General features: G+C 39.2%; 1 protein-coding gene across 1 annotated transcript in view; it reads left to right on the forward strand.

Annotated features, from left to right (window-relative positions):
- The window catches only part of exoc4 (exocyst complex component 4), a 137276-nt gene that overhangs the window by 97723 nt on the left and 15247 nt on the right, over positions 1 to 24306 (forward strand). Inside the window, exons 14-19 of the mRNA XM_084909824.1 lie at positions 1587 to 1723; positions 2996 to 3151; positions 4785 to 4963; positions 15507 to 15630; positions 19307 to 19485; positions 19670 to 19829. Coding sequence (XP_084765950.1) covers positions 1587 to 1723; positions 2996 to 3151; positions 4785 to 4963; positions 15507 to 15630; positions 19307 to 19485; positions 19670 to 19829 — 935 coding nt within the window. The remainder of the gene's footprint in view (positions 1 to 1586; positions 1724 to 2995; positions 3152 to 4784; positions 4964 to 15506; positions 15631 to 19306; positions 19486 to 19669; positions 19830 to 24306) is intronic.

A 24306-nucleotide genomic window follows, 5' to 3' on the forward strand; every position in this document is an offset into this window, starting at 1 on the left:
TTATCAGTCAAGTCTTTTTACCCGATCATTTTCAAAGGAATGTTTTTCTTGTTTGTTGTTTTTAAGACAGCTACTTAAAACTAACCATGCAGTACCATCTGGAAGGCTTCTGACTGGCAGTGGCTACTTGTTTTAGCATGAGATGGTGCCAAGTATAAAAGTAAAGACATACAATGCAAGACTATCAGTCATGGATTGGCCTCCCCAGATCCTGGGCATCAGTTCAAGCAGTGTGGGATTATCTTGACAGTGAATGCAACAAAAGGCAGCAAACATCCAAAGAGCTTTAAAATATCCTTCAAGAAGCCTGGAGAACTATTCCTGAATACTACTTAAAGAAACTACAAGAAAGCTTGCCTAAAAGATTTCAAACAGTATTGAAGAATAAAGGTGGTCAGATCAAATTTTTTTTTTTTTGCCTTTTTTTTTTTTTTTTTTTTTTTTACTGTATTTCCATGTGTGTTTGGATGTTTTAATGCATCCTTCCACCTATTTTCCATTTTCCTAGTAAAATATGAAGAACAGATGGATGGCTTGAGACTTTCACACAGTGCTACATTTAAGGTCATAGTAAATAAATGTTGACTTTGGAATATGCTGTCTGCTTGTATATGACATTTTGGTAGACAGCACTAAAAAACAAGGTGCTATACTACTCTTGCAGCTGTTTGTACCTTGAGTAACGCAAGTCATTTTTCATTTTATTAGTTTTTTGCAAAAAAAATGTAAGTTTTCTATTTCGCACCTTCACTTGAAACTTCGTATGAAATTCACATAGTCAGAGAAGGGATACGAAGAGAAATAGAAATCATTTGTGTAAGATTGGCTTTCTGTAAATGGTCGCAGGGGATTATTCTGCACTTCACTGTGCTACTCTTGTAGTTTCAGAGTGGCTGCAGCAAGGCTATCACCAGACTAATAGTGAGTTATCACTATTATTACAGATGTAGGCTAGGATTGGTTAAGTGCTGGGAGCAGCAAACTGGAACATACAGAGTTGTAATCTTATTTAACAGCTCTCAAATTGCTCAAAGGTGTGTGTTTTGAAAAAGTTTGCTTGATGTGTGTAAGTGTGATTGTGTCTGGGGATATGAAGCTGCTCTGCTGTTCCCGGGCCAGCTATTAGTCACGCAGGAGTGGCTAATCTGTAATGGCTGCTGTCACAGCCCTGCCGTGGCTCCTGGTGATGGGTGCACTGTGACAAATTCGCACACTCACTTTAAGCCTGAGAGCACACAACACAGAAGTTCAAAACACACACGCACAAAAATATGTGCACTCACGCTGATGCACTTACATACAAAGAATCAAACATTTCACTAATAGTCTTAAGACTTCTGACAAGGTTCCCTGCTTTAGTCGTCAGTCCAGCCTCAGGTGAGGGCAAAGCAAGGGAATTTGGATTACTCCAATTACATTGCTACTCCAACAGACCTGATGTGAAGTGACATCTACATAAATGTTAGTCTACCTTTACCCTTTTTGTTTATTACTGAATTTCGTTTGTTTTTTCTTAAAGCTGAAGTCAGAGATTTTATGTTTAGAATAAAAAAAAAACCGCTAAAACAGTTTTTCTTTCCATTTAGAGCACAGTGGTGGTGGAAAAGGCCATCCAGGATCTGATGAGCCTGATGCAGGACCTGAGTGCCTACTCCAACCAGTTCCTTGAGATGGTCTGCGACAAGCTCAAAGAGTACAAAGAAATCTGCAACACAGCCTACAGGTAAAAAACACAGAGAAGGCTGGCAGGAAGCTAAAATATAAGGTTAATTATTATGGTTTGATTTATACATTGTTTTAGAAATTCAGTTATTGCGTTTTCTTACAATCACACACACAGACACAGTGCTGTGAAAAGCTGTTCATCTGTGGCCTCTGGTACCATGTAACACCTGGCTAGGAAAAGAGAGGACTAGAGGATATGGAGGGGGTGATAAGCAGGGCAGGAGACACAAGAAAGGACTGACAGACTGCTGGGAGTCCATCTGGACCCTGTCACAGGTCAGCCTCAGTCTCACTGGGGCCTCCGTGTGATAAAGTGTGTGTGTTTATGTTGCTGAACAGGTCTCTGTCTCCCACAGCCCCACTTATGTGTGTGGTTGCAGATGTGAATGTGATACCCCGGAGTGCTTGGGGTATTAGTAATAATTGCAGAACTAAGCAGTTTCTCCAACATAGGCACAGGCAAACAAAGCAAATACATACTGGCACTCTGCCACAGATTGTCCTCAAGCCAATTCACGGCTGCTGTAATTTTATTTTATATGTCAGTAAAGATGGTCGTAAATCACATTCACAACTCTCTGATTAGCTCATGTTCTGTTTGTTAGTACTAAACAGATATTATTTAGCTGTACTTGCTGTATGGCTCATGCACAGCAAAAAAAATTATACTGGAGTTTTTTTAAAGCTAGAGGTAGGATCAAAATATTGATTTAGCGGTTTGTAGTCCGAAAAATCTATATTTTAATTAAAATATGCAGGCGCTTGAATTGATACCCCAGCCTGTGTGACTGATGAGTCACAATTTTGTGATTCTTCACATTGGCCCTTATAAGATGAATAAGAGTAAAGTTAACAAACTATTAGTGAAGAAGACGCTCGCAGAGGGATATGCCCAAAAATTAAAAACCATTAACTCAGAAAGTTAAAAATTGAATGTCCACATTATCGGCTATTTAATAATGCTAATACACACACAGTGACAGTTCAGTGCAGTAAATCCAAATCACTGTATTGTTACACTGTTGTTATAATTGAAAACTAATAATAATGTAGTATGACATCATATGCCTTTTAACTGCAAATCTCATTCAATATTTTACACTAAGTTCTTTATCTGTTGGTAAGATGAAAAAAAAAATGAAACTAGTTTCTTGATATTCTTCCAATATTATTAACAACGTGTTTCTATTTTAGGAGCAAGAACTTAAAAACACCTTTTTACAAATTATTTCTTGCCTAAGTTTGCATTATTATGTCTGTTTTCCCTCAGGGGCATCGTCCAGTGTGAGGAAAAGCTGACCATCAGTGCTTCCTGGGCTAAAGATGAAGACATCAGTCGTTTGCTCCAGTCCCTCCCTAACTGGGCAAATATGGCCCAGCCCAGACAGACCCGACAGAAGAGAGAGGATGAAGAAGACTTCACCAGGTACAAATTATGCACAGTAACAGTATGCACATGTACACATGCTCATTCATATGCGTTATGTATGTGTAGAATTAAATAATGTAAGCACACGTGGAAAAGCACATACTCACATTGACAGTAGATACACAGACAGAATCAGACGTGGATGTACACAACCACACTTGAGCAATCACGCACTTAATCCCTCCCTCCCATTTTTGCGTCTTTGTTCACATATGTTTTGAACCCCCCTCTTGTTGACTAAGATGCGCCTGTAAAAGAAGTCATGATTGCTCTTTTAAACGCCCTTTATCTGGAGGAAGTGAGGAAACGAGGGAAGAACAAAATAGGAAAATATAAGGAGAGCAGACAGAGGCAGGGAATGGGGGGGGGTCAGTCTTATCGAAATTGCCTTTGAATGTGCACCCTCTTCAGGGAACACTGGAGCTCATCGGAGCGGAAGAGTAAAGTAAATAAATAAATTGGTTATGCGGCCAGAGAAAGTCAATCTGTTGTGTGCACTCTCTTCCTCTCTCACACACTCCCTTTTCTTAGTCACACACACACGCGCAGAGAACACTGAGATAGCAAGAGGGAGACCATAAGGCTGTTTGATTTGAGAGCCGTAGATGTTTTCATCACTATGAAAGGGGATTAGCTTCTGCACGACTCTCAGCCCAGTGCTTTAATAAAGCCTCATTAATAAGCCACACATGCCTGTGCCCGAGTGAGAACGCATGAGCTTGTGGGTTTTGTTTATTTTACCCATCTGTTGTTCAAAGAATCTTGATCTTGCGGGTATCCTGGTGACTCTGGAGGCTAGCTGACATGTCGTGTGTTTGCAGCAGTACAGTTTTGATTTTAAGTTATCCAGCTTCCCAGGTCTCACCCTATGCTTCTGCAACCACAAGTGCTTGAACACCAAATGCATCTCTGCGTGTTTGTTTTGGCCACTTTGTAAATCTCTGCCTTGTGTTTGGCTTCTTTTTCTAAATGTTTTCCGTCACCTGTTTTTCTCTCCCACCAACTGTTGAGCTAGTGGAAACTTCTTTCCTTTTTTTAAGTATCCGCACTCATAAAATTGCTCACAGTTTTCCCCTCCACTCCTTCTGTGTTTATCTCTGTATCCATCCAGCTTTCAGCCCTTCTTATTTCCCTTGTGTGTGAGTCACTGTAAAGGTCAAAGCAATAATTGAACCCCGAGATACTGAGCACATAAGCATAAGATTATTATAAAATTTGAGCTATTTTCAGTTGAACGCATTAACACACAGAGGAGACGTGTGCACATCCATTCTGTTCGACAATCCATTATTTTATTACTTTAAAAAATTTACTTCTATTATTGCTTTTAAAAAAATCCACTCAGTGTCTGCAAACCAGACATTTTGAGTCCAACCAGGAACCCAATCACTGATAAATTCCTCCAAAGAATGCAACACTGTGGACCGATTAAAGTGCCTTTCACAAAGTCGCCTCTGAGCTACGTCAATGCTTTCACGACTTTTTTTTAATACCAGCTATTTTTTATTTTATTTTAAATGGGTATTTGCCACTTGATTGATGGTTAAATTGTGTTTTTCTTTTGCCAAAAATATAATGTGCCTGTCATTCTAACCATACACTTACATCCCTCACCCCATCCATCATTCAGGGCTGCTTTTGCTAAGGAGTCAGAGGTGCTGACTGGGAACCTCGGAGACAAGTTAATCCCACAGAATGAGATCCTGCGTGATGTCAGTGACCTCAAGGCACTGGCCAACCTTCACGAGAGCATGGAATGGCTTGCCTGTCGCCTCAAGACGTTCTTCGTCACACTGCCTCACGTATCCAGTAAGTTGTGTAAATGTGAAGTAAACAACAGACTTAGTTGTGAACTTCCTTGAATAAGTGTATTTCTTCCAAACAAAGTAAAACCTGCACATCATAATGACAGTCGATATCTGTGAAGGTGTTATTTTTTTTTGATGAAATAAAACGAAGCTAGCACAATGATATTTTTGACACAAACAGAGACATATGCAGTGAAATTTCCACCTACATCTAGTACGATGACGCCAACGCAGACATCTGTTGCTGTTTGCTGCTCTTTCTGCAAAACTCTGTTTTTTTCTTTAATACATGAGTTTTGCTTGTGGAACGGTTGCATTTGACCAAAAGTAAGATGATCTTTTCTGTCAGTTTCCTTTCTACAGTTTGTTTTTTTGTTTTTTTCATTTATTTTACTTGAAACTGATAAAAAGGCTCTCATTGCTCCAAACTTTAACTATAGCACTTTTTAAGAAAAACCTGAATATATGAGGTGTAATTAAACAGTTTTGGAAACTGGACCAGATTTGAATTTGCCTAATCTTACCTGCAGCTGTTTGGCCCATGTCTGTGTGGATCCAGTGTCTACTGGATGTTCTCTGATGTGTCGGGCCTGCCCCCTTCTAACTTGATTTTCATTTTGTTTGTCACAACGCGCCAGTTCTGGCAGAGATTGTCGCTTTGACTTTTCGATGCACTGTGTGTCAGCACATAATGGCGGGCGACCACAGTTTGGGTCGTTTATGCTGAACCCTTCTCCCCAAGGCTGTTCAATTTATGGCAAATATCAGAATCCAAATGATTTTTGGTCAGTGCTGAGATAATGATATAGATAATGATTTAACATAATTAAATTAGAAACGAGTGGATTTGTTGAACTTTACAAAAAGTCACTAAAACTGTAATTATATGTCAAGAAATTAATATAAATAAAATAAATAAGTGAATTTGAACTGAACCAAACATACCACAGGGAGTGAATCTGGGCTTTTAGGGTGGGGCAAACATATATTAAGTGGATGTGCTGCACAATATTTACTTCACAACAAATATACTGGGCCTTGGAAGATACGAGTTCAAAGGTTGGCAAAACATTTGACCTTGATCTTCATTGTTAGCACTCAAGATCAATGTTGACCTTGAAAAAAAATTAAAGAAGCCATATTATATGAAAGGACATGGAGTGTCTCTGTATTTATCTTTAGTTTTTTCCTGAAATTGAAATATGATTATGTAAAGGCTTAGTATAGAAATAACTATACAAGCACTCTAAACATGCATCTTTGTCATTACACACCCTTTGATGTTTGATATATTGCAGTACGGTGCTAAATTAAAACACCGGTTTGTATTCCTAAAGATGCTGCCTCCAGTGCCTTGGGTTATTAGGTATTTATTGATCAGAATGCATAGAGATTGAACACATTGTCTGGATGGTTTATGTACAGTAGGATCACAATCAGAGATAGATGAATTTTCCTCATCTTTGCATTCTGTGCTTTTGTAGCAACACTTCGTACCTGTGCCTCATTAAATTCTTGTTTGAGTGTATTATCACACACTCATTACCTTCCCTACTGGAGTTGTCAAAGACCACTTTACACACACACTCATTATCTTTGGTTGTGCTTCTGCAAGTGTGGGCGCATAAACGCCTGGCCTAATCAGGACTCATGAAAGCATTTCCTACATTCCCTGCTCAGTCATCACTTTTGTATCATTAATCACTGATAAAAGAATGAAGAGTCTGTGTGTGTGTTTCCATCCAGCAAAGATTTTATGTAGATCTTATTTATCACTTATCATTAGTTGTGTTTTTTTCTAATCCCTGTTGTCGCATGTCAATGTTTAATCGCCAAGATTAAATTCTAGCATCTTATAATATTCCTCTTCAAGTCCAAATCTTTTTTTGTTAGCAACATTTAATGGCAGTCAGCGAGTTAGTGGTCCCATTAGTACTCCCACTTTAGAAATACCTGAACACCTGCTTGTTCATGCAATTACCCACTTAGGCAGTAGTGGAACAGAAGTCTAAATCATAGAAATCCTGCATATTCCAGTCAGGAGTTTTAGTTATTAAACACTTTAAACATTGAAAAAGAACTAACAGTGACAAATGGGCTGCTTGGTGCAAAAAAGCAGACAGAAATTAGCAAATAGAAATGCGTTGTTGAAGAGAGAGGTCAGAGGCAAATATACAGAAAGGGTAGGCCATCTTCTCACAATGCACAGCAGATCTCACTTTAAAGCGATTACAATGGCTTCCAGTTCTGTCAGTCAAGAACAAGTCTGCTCAGGGCACACACAAAAGCATAGCTTGGTCTGTATCTTGATTTGTGCTGAGGGATGCAAATAGCCCAGTAGGGTCACAGTTTGGCATCAACAGCTTGAATCCATGGACACAGCTTGCCATGTGTCAACAGGCCATGCTGAGTGCAGCAGTATACGAATACGTGGATTTTTTCCCGTGGCGCTTCAGGGTCTTGATGGCTGCAGTTTACCATCTTTTAATGACTACTTTCAAATTGATAATGTCTGCCATGTCTAACTGGTTTTAGGAACATTACAGTGAGTACAGTGGATTCAGTGGCCTCCCCATTACATCACAGTATCCAGCAAAATTCCCTTCCATATTGATGTATTGATGTGCAGCAAAAAATCTTGCAGTACAAGAATGTCAGCATGGATTAATATCTCAAAGGAATGTTTTTAGCATCCAGTGGAATCCACACCAAAAAAGATGTCAGGCTGTTTGACAACAAACAGGGGCCCTGAACTGCATTGATCTGGTGTTTCCTATGAAGTGTTTATACAATAAATGTGCATTAAATTTGCATAAAAGCTTTTCCCTAAATCATAAACAGACTCCAGACTTTACATTGTCAGCCTCAAGCAGTAGTAACATTATTAAAGATGTCATCAAGCTGCACTTGTTGAGTTTGATTGGTGTAATATTATTATCAGTCTCGAGGAGATGAAAAATTCCCTTTGTATAAAAGCTGTTTAATTTCCAGAAAAAAATAAGACAACTGCATATTTGATATCCATTTTATTGATTTTATTGTTACTAAGGATTTATTTATCTGTTATGCTGACTGAAATTAAACAACATAATAACCACATTTTAAGATTAAAAGTATCTAGATCTTTTGTCACCTTTTATAGCCTTCACATTTCCAGTTATTGTGTTGCAGTACTTCTGAGAAACTAAGCTGTGTTCACTGTGGTATCTTGGGGCTTCCGGCAGAGCTGAGGTAAATTATTCACCTTACTTGTAGGCATAGAGAGGGCTTCAACCTTTATCAGCCATTGTCACAACTCCCTGGCTTCAGTCCTCTGATTGCTCATTGAACTTGCACTTATTTTGCCCTTCCATATCGCATCTTTTTCTTTTAGAAATAAAGTAATTAAATGAGAAATATTCTTATTTAGACTCAACTTTGTTAGTGCAGTATCTTCCCTTCCCTCTCAGTCTGACGCTAGCTTCCTTCGTCTATTCATAGATAAGAATTCAATAAAAGTACGGGAAGGGATGTGACATAATTATCATTAATTCTGGCGGGTGGCACTAATGGGAAGGATAGGGCAGTCACTTATCATGCTGGGACAGCCTCCGTATTGTTCATTATTTAGTGTTTGGTGAGCTGATGACGGACTATGTGTGTGATGGTAAGCGTGCATTGTGTGTGAGTGTGCGCGCGCACGCGCGTGTGTGTACATAGCCGTGCACTGTATGAGATGGGACAAGGGTACAGCAGGGGAAAAAAGACCCCACCTTATCTCATCCCCCACCCCACCCCGCCTCACGTCTATGCCTCTCCAAATTGGATTTTATATTACAGACGCAGTCAGGTATGAACAACTCATTTTCCTCTCCCTGTTTTTGCTTTTTCTTTATTTCATTTCTCTTTCTTGCATTCCTGCTTCATTCCTTCTTGGCTTTTCTTTCTATCTGTCTTTCCTTCTTTCTTCCTTATCCAGCAAGAGTGAAGGTTCTTCCTTTTCTTTTTTGTCCAAGTGCTAAGGATCTGGTAGAGTTTGTCCACGGCTCAGTAATCTCTGCAGTGGTTTGCTTGCATCGCTTTTACTGAGGCTTAATTCGACTGGATGTGTGATTACATACATAGCCATTAAGGTCGGAACAATTCTTCCCATATACAATATTACCTCAATTTTGGGCGACTGTATTAGTCCAGAGCTTGTTTCGTTGAAAATAAAATGAAAATAAACTCATTTATGTTCATATATTTCACTCTTCACCTGAATATTACCACCAGAAATCTCGTGAGACTAGCTCACTTCAGTCACGTCCCCATGACCAACTAGCATCAGTAACATAGGCACATGGCTAATTTGCATATTATTACATAGTGAACTGCTGAAGCTACTTCTCAGCCCCTGTTCAACCTATATTTATTAATAGAGCCTGTTTACACAAATGGACAGCATGCTCTATGAAAAAATGGTTAAAAATATGCAGAGTTAAACTGTACCTTTTACTACAAAGCTTGGCTAACATATCAGTAGTGTCCCTGCAGTTAGCTACGGCAATGATGCTTTCCTGTAACATATTTATCCTGATGTAGATTAGATTTAGTGCGCATACTTGCAGATTTAAGCATCTTTGAATATCTCTGTGTGTCAGAAGATGTCTGAAGTAAGCTTGCATGTGTGTGTCGGTAATAAGGGCTATGTGTGTATGTGTGTTGACAGACTGTCTGTGGAGGTGTCCACAGAAACGGTCTTATCGCCCATCTGGTTGCAGCACTGGCCATCTAATCCATTCTGACAATATTTACCTGACAACACACACATGCACACACGGCTGAGAAGCAATGCCAACCACTTTTTTTTCTTAACCTGGTTTATTAAGTAGACCTGTTATGCTAATTTCCGACTCCACGTTTTTGCTCTTGGACTCAATTTGAGTAGCTTAGCATGACTGACTTTTAAAAAATAGTTCTTATTTGTCCCCTCAGTTCGTCCTCTGTTTAAGACAAGCCTCTTTAAATGATGTTCCCTGTCTTCTGATTGGTTTGACCACTGTATCTTAGGCCCAAGTAAAATACCTAAATTGAGCCACTGTATTTGACAGCCTTGTTAAATCTTCTGTTGGTCAGTCTTCCCGAGCAATGCGGTATATGGTTGTGCACAAAAGTGTGTCTTAATGTTGGAAGTCTGGACATCATTAGGTAGGCGTAGATACAGACCTTTCTAATCTAGCCTGCAGGGTTTCTAGGCAGTAATCATGTGGCCTCCCTATAAGAGGAGGCTCCTTCTCATCTCAGTGGCTCAGCTTAACTATGGTGAGTGCAGGTCTTTCCCCTTTAGCAGTATTTTTCTTGACTTCATTTAACAAGGGAACTTGACTGAGAAAACATTCTTATTCACTGCAGAGACCTGGGGGGGTAGTTTAAGTGGGAGATGGTGGTGATGTTTTTCAGTAATTGGCTACATTTTTATATAACTCCTTTCTACTCTTATTGACCACTCAAAGTGCTTTGAACTATAAGCCACATTCATCCGTTCACTCACATGCTACATTTACAGTGCTTCCTGAATTTCACACATACTCACACCCTTCACTGCTTGGTGTTCAATATCTTGACCAAGGACAATTTGATGGATTGAAGGAGCCAGGGATCGAATCACCATCTGATTAGTGGAAACCCACTGTTCTCCCAGTCCAACCAACTGCTAAGTAGTCTAATATTGTATTCTGGTCAATATTACAGCACTCCTCACTATTACTGTCAAAACTTTAAAGCATGAACTTTTGATTCCTTCTCATTTTAAAAGCATTTGAAACAATTAGATGTCATCAGACATCAAAATCTTTTAATACCATCATTATTTTATATCTCTCTCTCCTGCCCCTCCTTTTCTCTATCTCTGTCTCTGGACCGAAGTTTAGATCTCAGTGTGCAGATGTTCGTCCTATACCAGAGGCAGCAAAATAATTAATAACTCCTTTCTTACGGAGTCATTTATGAATCATTCATCACTCCAATCTTGCAGGATACTGTCCTTTGCTTATCTCACTCCATTTTCTTTTCTATGCTATGCTGTGGATTTACAAAAAAATATGATTTTCATAAACTCTTTAGTGAGTGTAGTTCCACAGGAAATATCATGTCCTGTTATTCCTCTTCTTAATGTGTTGATTATGCTCTTATTGGCAGTGGGTGCAGTGAGTCTAAGTGGTTGTGTTAAGATGAACTGTCCGTTTATGTAGGCGCATGCATTCTGTGTCTGTGTGTGAATTCCATCACTGATCTTCTCCCTTAATGTCTGCCACCCTCATCCTTTGCAGATGGCAAGCAACAGACGTTTTCCTTAGATGAGATTTGAAAATAATTGGATAAGCACAAAGCACATGCACGCATGCCTATACATGAACGCATAAGTAGATGCATGACATGCAAATACATATCTTCACATTTAATAATGCATACACAAGAACTCATAAATAAGAGATAGGAGGAATTTAGTTGGAGGAAAAGACAACCAGAAAAAGAAAAAATAGAGCAAGAAAGTTGTCAGTCAGGACAAATGAGTCGTCTCCCTTTTCCCGTCTGTTCCTGACTCTAATGGTGCCCCCCATGCTGCGACGCCTCCCTCGCATCATCAAAGCAGCGCAAGGCTCGGGGTGGCAAGAATCCGAGTGTGTTTTTGTGTACGTGTCCGTACGCTTGTGTGTCTCTGGTCGTGTGTTTTTCACAGACACCCCCCAGAGAGACCTCCAGCAGTGTGTGCCACAGTAAGGCCTTTTTTTCTGCTGTCAAAAAAGTGAGCGAGTGAGTGAGCGTAATGCACATGAGAGGAAACAAGCCTCCGAGTCAATTCCTGCACATATACAGACAGTTAGTGGGAAATACTCCCACAGGCAGAGCATGTGCAAGGCTTTGGCTCTCTCGCACCTGTAACTACACAGAGAGAAAGAGATAGACGCACTCAGAGAAAATTAGTCTATATTTAAGTCTTTTGGCAGAAGCTTTAAAACGTTTTTGTCTTAAAATTGTGCTTTTTTATTTTAGGAGACAGTATTGTGTTTTAATGGTGGGTTCTGTATCTATTAATGATCTCAAAGTTGACCAGGGAGTGTGAACAGCATCAGCTTCACACAATCAGGTGAAATAAATTAATGTAATATCCTCTACTCTCTTGAGAAATCAATGTTTTTCTTTCATTAAAAGCAATCTTGTTTGTTGTTCCGTTGACTCTTAGCTAGATTAATATTGGTATCTCTCAGCTGAAGATCTAAGCCACAAGACCCCCCCACAACCATCCCCTGCGGGGTGAGGGGCAATTCGATATTATAGATTATTAAATATTAAATTATTGTCATTACATATAGTAACACTGATGCTGATTGCCATTTAAACAAACAAACAAAGTTGAGCATAATTAATGTGTAAAGTAGTCCACTTACTGAAATCAGGTTTTGGTTTCTTAGGCCAATTCAAAGTAAAAGTAACAAAGTAACAAAAATACATTTTTAGTAGAAGTCTACCATGCTACATAATTATTTATTGCTATTAACTGCCTGTAGGGGCTGTACACCAGAATTATTTTAGCTGAACTAACCATACTGTTAGTTCATACATCCAGAACGTTCATCACTTGCAGACCTTTAATAAGAAACATAATTCCAAGCTGTTATCTCTGTATGTCAGGTACACAGGCCATAAGAGCAACTGTCACCAATGTCACATCACAGCCCTGACCGTGTTTGCTTTTCTGATTGGACGGTCATGGCGTATACCTGACTGCTGTTTGCTTGGAGCAATGCTTTCTCATTTTCTCAGAGATAAATTTAAAGTAACTACAATGCATACAAAATGTGCACTGAGGACTAGGAGGACACAAAAGCACAACCAATGCAAAGCAAAATAGATTTTTTTGATCTAAGTATAGAGAGAGAATCAAGATTATTTCAAAAAGCTTTTAATAATTTTTTAATAATTTTCATGTAATAGTATCTAACTGGTAGTGGCTTCAATTTTCAGCATGACAGTGATGCCAAATACACTTCCAGTGCAAAAAAACACAGTGGAACACTGTCGGTCATGGATTGGCCTCCCCAGAGCAAAAACGAAGAACAGAGCAAAACTGGGACAAAGTCCAAACAATAACTTTGAATGTACTTCAAGAAGCCTGGAGAGTTATTCCTGAAGAACACTTACAGAAACTACAAGAAAGCTTGTCTAAGAGAGCTCAGGCTGTGTTGAAACATACATTTCTAAGCAGTCTTCTGAAAGGAAGAAATTGCAGTTGCAGATTGTTTTTACATGTTCTATATGTAGGCTAGTGAGAACACAGTTAAGGTAGACATGGCTTTTTTGGTGGTATAATTCAAAAGAGTCAAGGAGAAGAAAGAATAATCATCACTTAATTGCAGGCATAGTTTTGACTTGTTACTTCTTTGTTCTTAGCGGTGTGTATGCATGCATGTGTACCAGCTTGCATGCATGTGTGACCTTCGGAAGGGCAGGAAGAATAACTAGGGAGCTGGTTTTGACTGCAGCACATCGATCGTGGACCCCTGCATTCTCCTGCTCAACAGTCACTCTTTGTACACACACCAACACCCTCATGGACACACACACACACACACACACACACACTCGCCTCATTGACCAAATAGACTTACATATGAGTGACGGGGCCAATTTCTCTCCTTTTCCTCCCCTTGTTAATTTATGGCCATTGATCTATGCTGAGCTGAATTTATATACACTCATCATGCTCTCTGGTTCTCTCTCTTTCACACACACACACACACACACACACACTCAGGTCTTTTGTGTGGCTTACAATGCAGTGCAGTGACACATGCTCTTGCTGCCTCAGCACAAGTAATGGGGAGAAAGTACAGGAACATGCTGAAGGACTCAGGAAGTGTGTGAAGCTGAACTAATGAGTTTGCAAATGTGTGTACCATATGAGCTAACGTTATTTACAGAACTTGATAATGTCAATATGGAATGGAATACATGCTTATTACTGCAGAGTATAACAAAACAACACATTAATAACAATCTTAGGACAATGTTTGGGAGCTCAAGGGCAGTTTAAGAAAAACACCACAGGCTGGCAGGCCTTTCCCTAGCTTTTAAGGACTTTTCAGCAAATTCCAAAACTTAAAACTTTGTAAAAAGAGTGACACTCTAGTTTAATACTAATCTAGCTGTACAATGCACAAGTAGCCTGCTTGAGGTCATTTTGTAAGGTTCTAGCAGTGCTCCTCCTGTTGCTTCTTGTACAAAGGAGCAGATACCAGTCCTGCTGTGGCGTTGATGCCAAATATGGACCTGTCCTTATGTAACCCATGTAGCACATCTCCTGCTATTTCACCCACATTCTCGAGACTGTGCTGGGAGACAAAGTAGACCTAGGTATGAAGGTGCCGGCAGTGACAGGGCACTGACAAAAACCAAAATTAGAGAAAAACTGGTCAGGAGGGATAAGAAGAAAGCAATGGTCTGTGGCCACCACCTGCATATTCATTCCCTTTTTGGGGATTGTCTTGTTGTTGCTTCTCCAGTGCACCTGTTGTCACTTTGATTTGCACCAAAGCAGCTGAGATGGATTCACAATGGTTCATGCTTCCTAACTGGACAGATCGATGTCCCTGAAGTTTAACTGACTTGTGATATGTGTTGATTGAGTGGTCCCTTCATTTTTTGAGCAGATTAGTTCGTTGTTATTTTCTAGTCTATATAAGCTAAAATGGCATGATTTCTCCTCATATATGTTACCCATTTACCCACTGTAAGTACTTACAGTACTTATTCAGATTTGTTTTGAGTGCTGGGAACGGACAGCACAGTAAAAATACAATACAATTCACTGCAACAACAATACAAATACAATATCAACACAGTACAATAAAATGAAATAAAAACAATATATTGCAGTACCAATACAATATGTGCAGTAAACTCATTTGCTCCTGTTCTTATTTTAACATTATCCTTCTTTAAACAGGTTATCATACTTGTTGTTTTCCCTATTAGTGGGTGAATCAATAATAGTGAATCAATAATACCTGGTTAAGAGCAAAATAAAACATATTTTACAATTGAAAGCCTCAAAAACTGTTTATCTTCACCTGATTAACCCTGTTTTAACCTTTGTCTGTGCAGTGTGTCGACCAGCATGCAGACGTTTAGTGTGTGATGTTCAAAGTTATAGAAATAGTTCTTATTGAAAAATAATAAATTATAAGTAATCTCCACAAAATATAATAAGCATGAAGTAACAAAGGCAAGACAAGTGCCTTTGTTAATGTATACATTTATTTTTTTTGCACATATTTTAAATTTTGACATTAAATCACATTAACTGAATACTTGACTCATCCCCAATTGAGCCTTTGTTATGTTTTAAAATGCACCTGTTAAATGAGTGTACGCACACAGCCTTTCCAATAGCTGTAACACAGGATGCAGAAACCATTTACAATGGTCCTTTTACTCACTTCAACTGCTCCTGTTTGCAATAATTGAGTTTTTCTATGCCTATCGTGTGTTCTCATCTTCCTACATCTCTATGATCCCAACAGACAGCCAGGTGGTTGGAGAGAGTGAACGCAGCAGGGAGCAGATTCTCCAGACCCTCAACGACCTGTCCAGGGGCTTCCAAGATATTGCAGACCGTTGCCTCCTAGTGCTGCATCTGGAGGTCAGGTATGCAGGAGAAACTGCCCAACTCTTCACAGGAGGGATATAAACGTTCAAGGATGTTTTATGTTGTTCAGATCTTATGGCTCTCCTTTATGCAGTAATATGACAAAATTCAGCATATTTAATATATTTTATTTATAAAAAATTTTTTAAAATACATATTTAATATAAAGAAATTGGCCATAATAGTTGATCATTTTATTAGGCAAGTCATAAAAGTATAAACAATGCATACACAGAAAGCATTAGACTCTAAATGCAGAGTTAAAAGCAGGTTGTGTCAAATTGAATTATACGAGCATGGTGATGTATTCACCTTAAGGTAATGAGTTTTTAGCATAAATAGGTTTTGGAAGACAAAATGTTTTGAAAACAAATAATATCACTGGGAAATTCTATTGCTTCAGCTATCATCATTCACTGGCACGGTGTGACATGCAACAAAACAACTGCAGTCATTGTTTTCCAAGTCTGCACGCTGCCACCATAATGATTCATGTGGCAATGATGAGCCTCAACTCATCAAGGTCCTCCTGCACATATTATCTGCCTGATATTTTTATGTGAATATTATTTGAAGCACATCAAATAATGCCACTCTGCCTGTGCGTGTTGCACTTCCCCTTCACCTTCTTCCCAGGAAGTCTGTAATCACTACGTTCATAATATTCATTTGCGTCACTGAACAAAGAAGCAGAATTACACTGCCGCTGAAAAGGCTGGGGTCACTTAAATGTCTTTGTTTTTGAAACAAAAGCTTTTTTCCCCCCATTTAAAATAAGATCAAAGTAGTAAATTGTCAGATTTTAGAAGAAGTATACTACTCTCATAACAGAGCATTTAAAAAACAGACAGAGCGAGAACCAACTGAGCAAGTAAGAAAAGTACATCAGAGTGTATTGTTTGCGAAAACAAAGAGTTACTGGTCTTACTCAACAAGCAGCTTTGTAAAGTGGTATCCAGAAGACACGTTTTACCATGAACAGTAAAGAAGTGGCTCCTTGATGCCAGCTTTGGGACGCGAATTTAAGACAAACTTGCAAAGACAAATCCATGTGAGACTGGTCAGTAGGAGATGAAGATTGTGATTGTCAAACAAACATAGACTTGGGGTGGGGGGTGCTAGTTTCCAAACAGGAGGACAGTGACCAAAGCAGTCACTTTGACAGCAAGTTTTCGATTTCGTTTGTTTCTAAGTTGTATCGTTTCTCGGGGGCTGATCAAACAGGCACATCTAACCTTATTGCATAAAGTGCATGCATCCAAACTCGTCCCACCTTTCTAAATTATTTTGAACTTACTTTGAACAGTTCTGATTGGCTCTCGTCCCTCAAGGATAATTTTCATCAAATTTTTATTTGATGACAAACTTGTCAGTACACGTCATTGTCAGTTACATTTTATTTAGTTATCGTCTTGTTTTTGGCAAAAAATAAAAGTTCGGTGACGAAAATTACTGGTCAGCGAAATGAACACTGAACCAAAGCACAGGTCCAAACTGCTTAAAGAGGAAACAGTCAAATGCTGTTGGCTCTGTTATGGTGTGGCCTGCACAGTCACTGGAACACAACCCGATTGATGTTGACAACTTGATTATATGGTATGTAAGAAGCAGCTGTCAAACTAATACAACTTGTGAGAAACGCTTTGGGAAACATAGGGTCAAATTTCTCTGGAATGCCTCAGCAAAATGCCAAAGGTCTGCAAGGCTATGACTGCTGCAGATGGGCAATTCTTTGAGGAAGATGAAGTTTAAAGGACAAAATGTTTATTTTACTAAAAATGTCTGTCAATGTCTTGGCTATATTTCCTTTTACTGTACAAGGTCATTCAACGAATACAAGTGCGAGTTATGAGTTACCCCAAACTTTCAAGCCGTATGTATTTGGTTCCTACACACAACATTGCTCAGAGCACGTGTCATTAAATCAGATGAGTTAAAAGAACCAGTGGCATCACATGCATGCCCTTAATGCACGAGTTCAGAAATGTATCTTCAGCGTGTGTTTTGAATGTCAATATCTAAGTTAATTTACCACACCATATACTTTCTCACACCCACATCCTCTAATAGTCCTCCATCATCCCTCCCCATTTCTTCCATCCATCCATGTACTACTATTTCTCTCTAGACCATTGTGTAGCTTATGCAATATTGTTGATGATTCCAGTAGAAAACCCTCCCTGAGGCTGATGTCTAGCTATATGCTACACTCCATTGACTCCCCCCATCTAGCAAATTTCCCTTGATAGTGGTACCAGCTAAATGAAGCCATGAGTAAGAAAGAAGAAGGGGTGGGGGGGGGGGGTGGATGAAAAGATGGAAGAGAGATGAGTGAAGTTAAAGTAGGAGTGGGGGTTAAAGAAGAAAGCTAGAGTGGGCTAAGTGGGAGAAATGATTGAATAGAGAGAGAAGGAGGTCGGATGGAGGCTTTGAAAATGCTGTGTAGTTGTTGGCTTTGCCTTAGGGAGGAAGAGAAATTCACCCATATAATTTTATACCCTTCAGCTCTGGGCAGTGTGATTATGGAATTATAAAACTATTGACTTTTTAAGTCTAGACCGAAATTAGCTTTCTGTGGACCTCAAAGACCTCATACTAATTTATAGGTCTTTAGGGAACCTGAAAAACAGAATGTATTGTTAAAGGATGGGTCAAAATCCATCTGCTCTAACTATTAAAATCCTAAAAGTATTATTAGATGTTTGTACTATGGGCAGGATTTGGATAAGGTTGAGATTAAAGGGTTGGTTTACTTATTATCGGTATTTCCACTTAATAATCCCTCTAAAATGACATTTTTACATAACAATAATCAAAACTTTGAGAGCATTTCTGGTATTTTAGTTTATTTGTGGCATTTAGCTATGAATCCATTAAAAGAAATGGCTCAGAAATCTGACTAGGAAAAGGTGAATACAAAAACTCTTTGGCAAGGTCCTCAACCCAGTTATTCTGCTATAGCTGGGGGCTTTATTGCCATTCTAGTACAACAGTCTTCCTTTAACTACTGCCTCTAAAACACTCAAGATAAAATATGCGAGGAAATATACACAAAACTGTGTTATAGACATAAGTGTGCTTTCTACAAATTAAATAGTTTGAAAGGACAATTTACCTTAGTAGATTTATTAGACATGGCATTAAGTATATAAGCAGCTCCATTTAAGGTTTAATACTCCTCAGAAGTGCACAGCATATTCAACAATCTGCTCTACAACACTTTGCTCAGGTGACTGGTATCCAACAGTGATGTAGTTGTACAAGTGGATATATTATGAGTACTCTATAAACAGAATGATTTCTGTAGAAATTATAAGTATTAGAGTAGGTTTAGTGGGGCTTGAGGAATGAGAACACTCTGTGCCCGCTAAAGTGCCTTCTAACTATGTTAACCTCCAAAGCACAGAGAATAATACAGTTCATACATATTTCCTGACTCACCACTTTTCCTTTTCGCTCTCATGTTGAACACTCAGCATAGTTCATAGTTTATTTCGGCATATCAATACATAGTTGTCAAAGAATTTGGATGGCAGAATGTTCTTGACAAAGCAGAATATGTAACTTTTAATTTCCAGACAGCAAAAGGTAAAAAAATTGGAGAAAAAAAACCCTATGAATTATCTACAGCATTTAATTTTCTATTTTCTCTTTTCTTTCCCTGTTTTAATCCAGGGTGCACTGTTTCCATTACCTGATCCCCCTGACCAAACAAGGAAATTATGCCATTGTGGCTAATGTTGAGAGCATGGACTATGACCCTCTGGTGGTCAAACTGAACAAGGACATCTCAGCCATAGAGGAAGCCATGGGGGCCGCCTTGCAGCAACACAAGTTCCAGTATATTTTTGAAGGTCAGCAGCCCCCCTAGGGTGACGTTTAAGTAACTGCCTCTAAAATACAGCTCTCCTCAACAACTTTCAAAGAACCTAAGAGTCTGAAAACATTGTTAAAATGTTCTTTCTTATTCCCAAATTTCCTTAAAAATAAAAAGAATCACATATCCTTCATGCCTCTTTTTTTCTCATCTCATACCAGGTCTTGGTCATCTGATCTCCTGTATTCTGATCAATGGGGCTCAATACTTCAAGAGGATCAGCGAGTCTGGCATCAAGAAAATGTGCAGGAACATTTTTGTCCTCCAGCAAAACCTCACCAACATCACCATGTCCAGGGAGGCAGACCTCGACTTTGCCAGGTTAGAGTCCTTTTCCACATTTTGAGCATGGAGAGGAAAGCTAAGCTAAGAAAGCTTCCCTGGAGCAGTTTCTGTGGTTCAGTAGCTGAAACAAGCCTTCCACTCAGTGCCTTGGACATAACTAGCAACTGTAGGGATCCCAGCTTTATGTTGTCCAATCCATCTGATGCTTTTGAGCTTATCAATACAGCACTATATTGATAGCATGCATTTCTGCTAGCTGGGCATCGCAAAACAGTTTTAATTGGTTCACTTGTTTGCAAAGCTATCAAAATCCACCCACCATAACGCATAGTGTGTGGCATAAACAGAACAGCAGAGCTGCATGGGTGCTGCTCATGCTACCTCTTAATCTAGACACACCGTGATGTTTATTTCCCACTTCCAGCATGCAGAGAAAGCAACGTTGTCTGTGTCAGTGGGAGAACAATGACTCACACAAAATCTTCTTCACATAAGTGAAAATCAGCTGAACAACAGGTGAAACAGTATTAAGGGTTATGTTTGCCTGCTTCTTTTGCACCTTTTTAGCATCTTTTCCAGTTCTACCAGAGCTCATGAGCGTTTCCTATACAAGTATAACAGAGAGAACAGCAGGCTAATTAGATAGCTAATATTTACAGGTATAATAAAAAATAAATATCAGCTACTGCATTTACAAACAAGTGCTCCCCTCAGCCACCCGCTACAGTCCAGTTATTCTCACTGCTGGCTGTCAAGCTTTTCAGTGCACATTTTATTTCTACTCTATCGTATACTGTAGTTTGAGGAAAGTGGATTGAATTCATAATTCTGTCTCTTATCAGGGTGAAGGCACTGACCTGTAGGCAGTTTTCTGTTCAGGCTTTCAGGCTTAGGCTGTTCTGTGTAGCCTGGGGTAATATTGTGTTATTGACAGTTGTGAAAAACTGTGTAAGTCTGCTTTTTTAAAGAAGAAATCTGATCACAGGTCAATGGAGAAAATCAGTAAAGAATCAGGCCAATAAGAACACTCGATAATGGGTCTAGTATCAATAAAAGCGTATGAATTTCCATTTCTATTTTAAAGATTGATAGCCTTTAACAGGACAAAGAGGAAATGGATATTTTGTGCAGATATTGACTTTGTGTAAACTGTAATGCCATTTTCTTGCCAATAGTTGCTTTTTGCCCCATAGGTTTTGCTGTTTTAGTGGTAAAAAAAAAGATATCATGCCACACGACTAAAGATAATAGGACAGTAAACACACATTGAATTTATACTATGGCTACTCAAGTTTGAAGAACCACTATTTGCAAGATAAATAAATGGTAAAGATTAAGTGAACTGTATTATGAATCCATCAAATCAGAAATGGATAGTGGCGTCATCATAATAACCAGTTCTGTTTAAAATTAGTCGGTGTACTGGTCCAGCTTTAACAGCACACCTGCACAGACGCACACAGACTCGCACAGTGTTTTCAAGTTCAGAAAGCAACTATGTCAGTGCGTGAGGCTGGCAGATGGTCAAACAGATTGTCAACCACACTGTGTATCTGTGTCCACGCTGTTGTTGCGGTTTATTTTCTTATTCATACATTTAAATTTTGTGACTCTTAACTGCTGTTGCCCAGTGCTGCTCTGCCCTGACAGGCATAAGGGAAATCAGCACCTCAGACATCTTTGCGAACAAGATGGAGAGAGTGAGGGAGGAGGAGGTTGGAAAGAGAGAAGAAGGTGGAAGGAGAAGAGTGATTCATTGTGTTCATATGATTTTTTTCCCCCCTTCTTTGAGAAGCCTGTGTCCTTGACAGCAGAGAGTATGTGAGAGGAAGAGTGATGGAAAAGATGGAGAAAGAAAGATGGCTTGAGGGGAAGAAAATTGAAAAACTAAGTAAAGGGAAGTTGTCGAAAAGGCATCTTTGAAAGGAAAAGCATGGAACTGACTTGAAGAGGGCAGCATGGTTAGACAATATCTTACAGTGGAGATGAACACAAGAGAGAGATGGGAAGAAAGGAAGAAGGAGAAAATGAGTGTAATATAAAATGAATAACAGATTATGCTTAAACAACTTGAGTTTCAGCACATTTAGCAGCACCAACTATTCCTTTTAAGGTGACTTTCGGAACCCTGTTTGTCTGCATTTGATTCTCATTGTACAGTAAAATGTGTTTTCCTGTGTCTGCCATCTTTGCATCTTACAGTATGTTATAAGTTTAATGAGCTTCTCTTGTGTTATGTGTTTGAGTGCTTGGGTGTTTATGCACTGGCAGTTTGGGCTTTTCTATTGTTTGTAATGTGCCAGAGTGGCAAGCCAAGTTTCCCCTGAAGAAGACAAAAATAACCAAACAAATAAGTAAACTGAAATTACCTGAACTGTACTGGATGTGGAGGACCATTGATTAGTATGTTATTTCTCCCCTCTGTCAACTTTGATTATGGAGACATGCCAGTGATGGCTTTTCTGTCTTTTCTCTCTTTCTCCCACTCTGTCTGATTACAAGGCGTGGGTGGTGTGGAGGTGTTGATTGGGAATTGCAGAGCGCATTGTTTACGCATTCATGGCTTTTTGAATTGGCCGGCCTCCAGCTCCAAGACACACCAAGTCTTGCAAACACATACAGACACACACAAACTCACACACATACAGAGTCGCTTACACACATCTGTTATGTATCGGGTATGCACAGATACCTAAGCCTATCAGCTTTTTGAAATAACCTCATTTACATGGACTGGGCATTAAGTAAACTTGTGCCTCCTAGTGGAAGTGACCATCTTGAGTGGAAGGAAATAACTTACAGTGATGTATATATGGCATACAGAAAGCCACAACTGATGTTTTAATGCTTCTCAACTACCCAGATCTTCCTTTTTTAAAGACAAATATGCAATAAATATGCAATACGTATTCCTATAACAAAACTGTGCATAGTTACAGATGTGTAGGTGCACTTTTTGCTGATTGTATGCCTTCAGTTTCTTTTAAATCAACAGCATTTGCTTGAGTTGACAATATCTTAAGAGTGAAATTCCACCCACCTCTAAAATAATAAGGTAAAAACATGTCAATTTAAACGTTTAGTGTACTACAAACATTTTATGAATACAAACACCTTAGTGATTGACAGAGTGAATCGTTTAGTAGCTGGGGCCTATATTGAAAAATCCCTTCTTTTTTTTCTTTGTCTTTAATTAATTTATGTACACATGGCATTTAGTAAAGTCTAACAGTTTTGTTGTAAAGATTTTGAGAAAACTAACATGGTCTGACCTGAGTCAGCAGTGAAGAAGCAGTTTGATAAGGAGGGGTAAAAGTAGGATATTCATCAGTATTTTATTACCACCTCCTGAGAATTAAGAGCAAAACTTAAAAAGGAAGTAATCTCAGCAGGAAGCCTGCTTTTCAGAGAAACTGCAGATGCTTCCCCTTATTTCCATGTAATTTTTTTTTATTTTTTGGGGGGGGGACTTAGGTGTGTGAATGCTTGTTAATGCATGTGTGATCTTTGATTATTTTATCTATGTGTGTACTTATATATAGGAACCAGGTATGCCTGGACTAATGCGCCATAACAGGCACCAATGTCAGTTAAAAAGTAAGGTGAGGCCAGTAGAGCAGCACTGCAGAAGGCGTGAAGACACACACACATACACACACACACACATGCATGCACACACACAAGAATGCACACTTGCCTTTTTGCTCTCTCTCTTTCACTGTGCAAAAGGATGGGGGAACAGTGCCACCTTGTGGTTCAGTCCATGTTTGTATACAGTATAAAAAAAGTGAGAAAGCCTACAGTATGTCGATCGCTCATGTTGCACAGGGTGAAAAAAGTCAAATGTGTGCGTGTGTATGTATGTGTGTGTATGTGTTTGTGTGACCATGTGTATTTGTATGGTCCTATAGTGGCCTCTTGTCTCTCAGTCAGAATTTGGCAGCCATGTCAACTTGACTGTCAAGGTCAAACACACACGCACATACACATATCGAAACACCGGCACAGAAGTGGACACACACAGACCATCTGCTCAGGAAACAGTTCTGGGGAACATGCTGCAGACCTGTGTGTCACTGCAATGTCACATCTGTGTGTGTGTGTGTCTAGGTGTGTATGGGTGTGGGTGTATTCACTGCATGGTCAACCCTGCCAGTGCACTGATCACCTCTCATTGTCCTGTGTGTCTACCTGTCTTTCTCTCTTGCTGTCTTTATACTGTGGTCTCTTGACAGGGACAGAAATTAGATAAATATGTGGAGCTGTTGCTGCATATTTTATTTTGAAAAGACCAGAAGCTACAATAGTTGTACAACTAGAAAACTTTCAAAAACACTTAAGTGTTGCTTGGCAACAATCCATTCCAGCCTACGAAGACATTTTTGCTCTTTGCCTGGCAACATTTTTACAAACCTTAAATAGAGATCTAATATAATTAGCCTTTCACTGGGATTTAATATCAAAGTAAATAATGGTTGCTAGATTGTTTAACCTTTTGATTTCAACACAGCAG

The sequence above is a fragment of the Perissodus microlepis genome, chromosome 17 (genome assembly GCF_051167445.1).
Source record: "Perissodus microlepis isolate ML-2025 ecotype Zambia chromosome 17, ASM5116744v1, whole genome shotgun sequence".
NCBI classification, from domain to species: domain Eukaryota; kingdom Metazoa; phylum Chordata; class Actinopteri; order Cichliformes; family Cichlidae; genus Perissodus; species Perissodus microlepis.